Here is an 8,275-nt window from a genome sequence, read left to right as displayed (position 1 = left end):
GTCCCATCTTGGATTCAGTTATACTCTAGGTGAAACCATACTTCCCACGTATATGGTATACATGCACACATAGTAGGCATGTAATAAATGTTTATCGACTATGACTGTCACCTTTTTAAATTGTACTAATAACTGATTTTGCTATCCATTTTAAGGTTTACAAAACACTTTACATTACCCCATTTGATAATGATAATCACACCTGAGGTGGATACTACAAATATAATTTTCTCAATTTCATTTACCTTCCAGTAGCCAGTTAGGTGGCATAATGGGCAGCTGGGTGGTGAAGAGGATGGAGCACCGAGCCAGGAGTCAGGAAGACTCATCTTTGTGAGTTCAAATCCGGTCTCAGACACTTTAGTAGATGTGTGGCCCTGAGCAAGTTACTTGACCCTGTTTGCTCAGTTTCCTCGTCTGTAAAAATGACAAAACCACTCCAGTATCTTTGCCAAGAAAACCACAAATGGAGTCATAAAGAGTGAGACGTCACTGAAACAACTGAACAACAAGAAGTGGTATAATGTACAGAGTGCTGGATTTAGAGTCAGGAAGACCTATGTTTGAATCCTGCCTCATTTATTAGCTGTGTGACCCTGGACAAGTCACTTAACTTCTCTTGGGCTCAATTTCCTCATCTATAAAATGGGGATAATAGCACAGATCTCCCAGGGTTATAATATATGTAAAGTGCTTTGCAATACTTAAAGCAGTATATAAATGCTAACCGTCAGTAGCTTTCAGTAGTCAGTTAACCTGTGTGTATTAAGGGAAAGGGAATGGAATAAGTATTTAGGTGCCTACTATGTGCCAGGCATCACGCTAAGTGTTTTACAACTATTATCTCATTTGACCCTCACAACTACCCTGTGAGGTTCATGCTATTATTATTCCCATTTCACAGATGAGGAAACTGAGGCAGACCTAGGTAAGTGATTTGCTCAGCTTCACAGAGGTAGCAAGTGTCTAAGGCCAGATTTAAACTCAAGTGTTCCTGATTTTAAATCTAATGCTCTATTTATTTCACCACCTTAGTACCTCTAAGTGTCTTTATTAAGCACAAACTATATTCTAGGCACTGTAATAATAATAATAATAATACCGAACAAATAGATAAAGTTTACTAGGTGCCCTGTACTGTGCTAAGTGCTTTACAATCATTTCCTCAATTGATCCTCACAACAATCCTGGCAGGTGGGCAATATTATTGTCTACATTTTACAGTTGAGGAAACTGAGGTTAAATGATTTGCCCAGGGTCACACTGCTAATAAGTGTCTGAAGCAGGATTTGAACTCAGTTTTTCCTGACTCTGGGGCCAGCACTCTATCCACTGCACCACCTGGCTACTTCTAAGTTCTTTATTAAGTGCCTTCTCTATGCTAGGCTCTGTGCTATGTGCTGAGGATACAAAGAAAGGGGAAAAAAACAAACAAAAAAAACCTATCCCTTATTTTCAGGAACTCATTTAATGGGGGGAAAACAACATGCAAGCAACTCTGTACAAACAAGATATAGACATGATAAATTGAGGGCTGTATCCGTTTTACAGATGGTGAAACAGTGTGCTGCAGGGTAAATAACACTGAATTCGGCATCAAAGGACTTGGGTGAAAATCTCAGCTCTACCACCTGACCTTTGTCAAGTTCCTTCTCCAGACCTCAGTCTCCTCATCTGTAAAATGAAGAGCTTGGATAAAACAAGAGGTTCCTCTCTTCTCTGGATCTATATATGATCTTAGGCTTTCATGGTAAGTGCTTTATCCATGACAGCCAGGCATTATCGAAGGTAGGATTCAAACCTGGGTCTTCTTGGTTCCAAATACAACAAACACTCATCCCTACACTGTACTCTTTCTTTAATACAGAAAACAGGTAGTATAAATGTAGGTGCTATTCGCATCCTAGAAAAGAGGTCCTGTAAAATAACATTATCATTTTGGACATAGAAAATGTCCATCACAGAATAATTCAAAGCACCTTAGAAATATCCCTTCCCCGAATTTTTGACATTTTTTGGAAGGTAACCTAGAAATTTTTATTTACAAATGAACCTATGGTTCAGAAGGAGGGACCTAAAAGTATCTCAGGAGTCCAGGGATGTCTAGAAGTAGACTCTATTAGTGATACAGATCTTTGTTTTTGTTGTTGTTTTCTGTTGGGACCCACTGAACTACAAAGGGTAAAAATAGATACAAAAAGGTCTTCTGGTCTAGTCCAAATAACTCAGTTTGCCAATGAGGAGACTCTCCCAAAGTTACACATTCAGTTACAACACTAGGAGCCAAGTCTCCTGAATCCCAGAATGCCAAAAATTCTTTGTATACCACATTATTTCTAAAGGATCACTTAAGTAAAAAGTAATCTGATTTAGTTAGTTTGCTGTTGTCTTTTTCAAAAGAGAGAACTATAATATAAAACTTTCTAAATATCTGCTTCTAAAAACAAAAATGGGAAAAACCAAGATCATTGGATTGAAAAGCAGGAAACATAGGCTTGAGTCTCAGGTCCTCAACTTTTTAGCTGTATAACCATGGATAAAATTAATCTCCCTGATTCTCATTTTCCACAACTGTAAAATGGGAATGGTGTAAAATTTTCACTTTCTACCTCAGTAGGTTGTAAAGAATAAATGAGATAATGTAAACAAAGGCTTTGTAACTGTTTTGCTATACAGATGTATATTATTGTTATTATTCAATAAACAGAATATATGCACATATTTTAATATGATATCTTGAAGTGTTCAGGGAGTGAGAGAAAAGAAAAGGGGAAATTACGTATAGGGGGAAAACAGAAAGAGAAAGAAACAGAAAAAACACCAAGACAAGCAAAAATACATACGGAGGAAAATACAGAAACAAACTCAGAGAGACACAAGAGATAAAGAGACACAGGCTTTCACAGAAAATCAACCTCATTTTAAAGCAAGTCAGGATATTGCTGTTTGGATTTTTTACTATTACATTTTTACGACTACAAGGCATAAATGGAACGTTACCCATTGACACCTGCTAAACTATTTATATAAAATTAAGGTGATCCTGGATCTGACTCACAGTGTAGAGGTTTTGCATCCCCAAATTACATGATCAACTTTTTTTTTTTTTGCTTCTTGGCTAGGCAATGGGATTAAGTGACTTGCCCAGGGTCACACAGCTAGTATGTGTCAAGTGTTTGAGGTCACATCTGAACTCAAGTCCTCCTGACTCTAAGGCCTGAGCTCTATCCACTGTGCCACCTACCTGTCCAGTGATCAACTCATTCTTAATATGGCCCTTTGGTTCTAGACTGTTTTCCTCCACAAGCACAGTAGCTGTGAAAAGGTTTGTTTGTTTTGTCTACAGTCGCATTTAGGAGTTAAAGATCTTGATCTGAACGCTGAATTTGTCCCAGGGCTATTGAAACAGACATTTTAGGAAAGGAACTTTGTGTCTTCTCTTACCCAAACTAGATATACTTCACATTGTATTTGCAAAATAACCTGAAATTGTCCAGTTGAGAAAGGTTTTATTTTCAAGAGGCTTGGACCTCATTTTCACAGGCAATGGATCTATATAACTTAGCAGGTGGTTGATTCACTGTTCACTAATTCAGTGTTAATTCAATATTTCATGTCTCATGTCTAAAACTATTTTGAGCTGATCCTTTATCTTGAAAGACCAAAGCAAAGATTCCTACAGTAATTTTTTTAAGTTATAAAAAAAGGCTTACAACATTATTTTTAAAAGGATATGAAACTTGTTACTGTTAAAGTTTTGGAAACGAGTCAGATGTTGAAGAAAAACATTCTATTGGTCTTATATTATTCAGGCCTTATGTAAGTATCCACAGTTTATTGCCTATTTTAAAGTGAAGTGTATTAAAATGCTAAAAAAAATGTATATACATAGCTATATATTAGACATTAACCTCCAATTGGGAACTGAGAATGTATAGCCATTGAAACACAAAGCTATTTAACCATTTATTCAAATAATAAATAGAAATGTTCTTTTTGAATGTTATATACAAATGTACAAAGCCACTATGATATTTACACAGCGATTAAAAATACTAAAAACACATCCACAATGCTTCCTCCCCTCCCACCCCTAAGTCATTCTCCAAATAAATTCCTCCACCAGACCAGAACATTTTGTCCTGTGTCCTGGTACAGCTGAGTGCATTTTTTCCTTCCCCATTTGGTTACCCTTTCCCCCCTAGTACAAAAGATATTTTGTGAGCACTTCTAATAAAGACTATGGTCTTAACAAAAGCTGACCCCTCTTCCCCCTCCCTCCTGAGTCCAGTGCTTGAAAACAATTCCAGTAACTGTGTTTCAGGAAAGACATGTGTGTGTGCACAGCATACAAAAAGGACAGCTAAGAGGAGAGAACAAAGCAGATGATGAATCACCTGTTGTATATCAACAAAGTAACATATCCGTTAAAGCATTCATTTACCATAGTCTATTATTTCCGGGGGTGGAGGGTGGGGATGGGGGGTTATATCCCGGTTCTCATCAGAGGTGGATTTGCCTTTGAATTTCAAGGATCTCCAATGCCTCCCCACCCCCATCTTTCCAGTTTCTGGTGAAAAACGAAATCTAGATGGATCAGATGTAAAGAGATTCAGCACCAGCTAGCCTACTAACCCAAGCCCAGCAACAGGCTTCTCGGAAGAGGAAGAAATAAAAATGTCATTCAGAGCCAGCTTCCAGTTACCTAAGTATCTCTCAGATGCACACTGCTCCCGGATCTCTCCCAGAAACTAGACTCTTAAAATCTGGCTGCAACACAGGGCTTCAAATGCTCTACAAGAATGCTTCATCTACGGTGATACATAAAGTAGAATCACAAACCGAACTCCAAGGGTTAGTTAGAGAAGAGGTTGCCTGTTTCTTTTCAATCCTTCTAGTTTATGGTCACTAAGCAAGAAGCAGTGGGATGGATAAATGAACCTTTGTGGTGGGGTTTCAAGGCATTTTGGGGAACCTGCTGATTTTTAACCCCAGGAACAGCAAAAATAAACAGTGGGCTCCACAGGGCAGGAAGACTGGTGCAGAATGCTGACGCCAAGGGCAGATATTCAAAAGATGAAGGAAAGCAAATAAATCTGTCAGGAGAAATAAGCAGGCAGAGTATTGCTACCGCTGCCACCTTGGGCTGGGGAAAATGTGTGCGTGGTGTATGAATAGTAAGCAGTCTGGTAATGGGGAACATACTTAGGGACAACACTGAGATATAGAAGTTTCAGTCCTAGTGAGGCATACCTGTGGGCTTTAACCATCAAATCCCACACTTATTCAAAACAGGCAAATAAGGGTAGGGTGGAGCATCTATCTCCCGTTATTGCCTCAGAGGGTGCCCAGGTGGGGCAGGGTCTCCAACTTCTCAGCCCTGTCTCTGGTGGCTGCAGCATTCTCCACACCCCGTAACCATTCAGTACACTTTCTCACCAGGCCCTCATCCACTGCCTCAGCTTCCTCCTCATATTCTACATCATCATACTTATGATGCTCATTCAGGAGAGAGATCTTCAGCAAGGTTCGTAAGTCTCCACTCCCCAGGTGCCCTCCTCTGGAGGTGGTGGTTAGGGGTTGCACGGCACCAGAAAGAAGTTGGGGTTGGGACTGTGTGGGGCGGCGGCTAGTGCTCCCAAAGCCACCAACTGGGGAGCTACCAGCACCGCTAATGGCAATGCCCTTACGTTGACCGGAGGTGGTACCCACGGCTCCAGCTTTGCTCCGGGGGCAAGAGGATAAGAGGCGTTTGGTGTCTGCAGCTGGCGAAGGGAAGGGTCTGCGTTGCCGTGCTAGTAGCTGCTTCTCCAGGTTGCGCCTCTGGATCACCAAAATTGCCTCTGGGGTCAGGCTCAAAGAGAATCTCACAGCCTCCTCCTCCCCACTGCTAGTGCCAGTCCCTGGCCCTGGCACAGAGGACCCACCAGCTGCCAGGCTCTCACAGGAGTGGGCCAGCCCAGGCACAGCGCAGGTGGCAGGAAGCAGCGGGCGGGTTGGTGGGGAGGTGGTCGCAGTGGCAGGAGCTAAGGGTTGCTGAGTGGGGCGCAGTGGGGGCTGTGGCTGAGTCCTGCTGGCTGCTGGGCCTGGGGTTCTCCTAGCCAATTGTCTCTTCAGTGTTGCCGATGGCCAGGAGCTAGAGAGGAGCATCTCTGGCTTTTCAGAGGGCCGTTTCTTCTTCTCACCTCCAGCTGTTGGTGCCATGGAACCTGGGACCGGAGGGGCATGCACAGCGGTCTTCCTCTGGGTTGCAGGCTTCTTTGGCAGCTCCCGGGGAGCCGTAGCACTGACAGTGGGAGGTGTCGGAACCCCGGGGACCTGCTGTTGCTGCTGCTGTTGCTGTTGTTGCTGGTGCTGCTGCTGCGGCTGAATCGGTGGAAAAGGCATATTTGCTGATGGGGTACTGCAATATGAAAAGCAGGGGTCCCTTTCTTAGTCAGTAGTGCAAAAGAGGAAGAAAGGTCTCTCCAGCCGGATTCCTGTAGTGCTTTGCTGTCCTCTCCATCTGTTGCTGAGACTCTTCTTGGCTCTGTCCTTCCTTCCCCTCCCTCCCTCCCTGCACGCTCCCTCTCTGTCCAACAGCAGCAAGATCACAGCTCTTTAGATCCTCAGTTACCCAGGGGCGAGCCCAGGTACTGCAAGCAAGAGGTGGAGCAGCCCTCCTAGTCAAATCCGTTGTTCCGGAACCTCAGTAGGTGGCGGAGGCTTCAATTCCCGTGGGAAAGCTCAGCCAAGGCACCCGACAGGCAGTGAGAAAGTGTCGCCTCTCTGCCTCGCTCAGGCTGAATGAGCCGCGCTGGGATGGGCTGGGAAGAAGAGGAGAAGGGAGGAGGGAGGAGGGAGGAGGAAGAGGAAGGGAGAAGAGGAGGAGGGAGTAGGAAAGAGAGGGGAGGAGAGCGGGAGAGGAGGGAGGGGAAAAGGGGGGCGGGGAAGGAGAAGAGGAGGGGAGGGGAAGGGGAAGGAGGAGGAGCCCCGAATACGAGTGTTCGTGAAAGGACTAAGCACCCAGAAGTCCTGGTGTTGTATTTGGCCGCTCATATGAAGCGAACTGTTGAATGAATATCTGCTACCGGGGATGGTGGGAGAAGAGGTGGTTGAGTGGGATAAAATACAAGTCACAAACCCCAAGGGGAAAATACTGGCAGACGGGCAACCCAAGCTAATGACCGAAGCAATGATAAAGCAGGGTGGGAGGGGCCCTTAGGAAGGCCGGGCTCCGTTCCTGGGTTCCCTGATAAGTCCTTGCGTGTTTTGGAAAAAGTCCTCCTTAATTACCCAAGATCTTGAAAAAGGTGGGAGGAGAGGTACTGTCAGATAAGCTGTTATTGCATCAGGGTATGGTGTCATTGGGGAAAAAAATAAGTTTTTTTTAATGGTTTGCGATTTATTGGAGTAATAACGTGGGAGGAAATATTCAATCTGAGTAATTAACCTTTTGATTCCACTTTTATATTCAAATAATTTCATTACTTAAATGCATCAGCATCAATGCATGGCAAAAAAAAAGTCTAGTTCTGTTGCTGTGTGGTGTAGATAAAGATAAAGCATTTATTAATCACTGTGTCCCCAGGCTGAGGGGAAAGCACTGATAGGGGGTCAGAGAACCTAGGTTCAAATACGGGCTCTGCCACTTGCTATCTATGTCACCTCAGAGATTAGCACAGTGCTTGGCACACAGTAGGTCATTTATAAATGTTGACTCATTGATGGACCTTGTGGAAGTGGCTTATCCTGCCGGAGCTTGTTTCTTCATCTGTAAGATGAGGCGACTGGACTTGATGACCTCTAAGGTACCTTGCAGCCCTCAGCCTGAAATCCTACTATCACATACTCTTATCTATCTGATTGTTCAGTATCCTGGTTTTATTGAGTACCTATTTTGTGCAATGAAGTAGACTAAATAGTGAAGGCAATAGAGCCCACAAAATCACTCTATGGAAAGCAGTTTATGCAAATGAGTTGTTCACTCTTCCCTTCTCTCCGTACAGAGGTCAGAGATTATGGGTACAGAACGTTGCATATGTGGGCAACAGAATGTCCAATGGTTTGGTTTTATTATTTCTCTTTGTTACAAAGAAGAATTTAGTTCAATGTTGGGGGGGGGAGGGATGCACCTATAAGGAAATGACTGACAAAAGGGAAAAGGTATTACTGAGGCTTGGTTTTTCGTTTTTAAGTGACTTATTTTAGGTGGCCTGACTGTGATTTCACCAGTTCAGGTGGTTTCTCAATATGGAAATTCCCTCCACCAACACAGATGAACAACTCCTATGTG

At 43.2% G+C, this 8,275-nt stretch overlaps 1 protein-coding gene across 1 annotated transcript; it reads right to left on the bottom strand.

Annotated features, from left to right (window-relative positions):
• Window positions 1-3,953: 3,953 nt before the first annotated feature.
• PRR18 (proline rich 18) lies at window positions 3,954-6,850 on the bottom strand. Its single transcript, XM_020970443.2, has one exon. The coding sequence runs from the start codon at window positions 6,385-6,387 to the stop codon at window positions 5,338-5,340; it is 1,050 nt and encodes a 349-aa protein (XP_020826102.1). The 5' UTR covers window positions 6,388-6,850; the 3' UTR covers window positions 3,954-5,337.
• Window positions 6,851-8,275: the final 1,425 nt, after the last annotated feature.

This window comes from Phascolarctos cinereus, unplaced genomic scaffold (genome assembly GCF_003287225.1).
Source record: "Phascolarctos cinereus isolate Bilbo 61053 unplaced genomic scaffold, phaCin_HiC Scaffold_5;HRSCAF=322, whole genome shotgun sequence".
In the NCBI taxonomy this organism is placed as follows: Eukaryota; Metazoa; Chordata; class Mammalia; order Diprotodontia; family Phascolarctidae; genus Phascolarctos; species Phascolarctos cinereus.
Note: the sequence above shows the minus strand (reverse complement) of the source record. Positions and strands in the feature narration are given on the sequence as shown.

Bases quoted from the DNA above. Each gene is read 5' to 3' on its own strand.
- PRR18 (XM_020970443.2), bottom strand. From the start codon at position 6,387: ATGCCTTTTCCACCGATTCAGCCGCAGCAGCAGCACCAGCAACAACAG.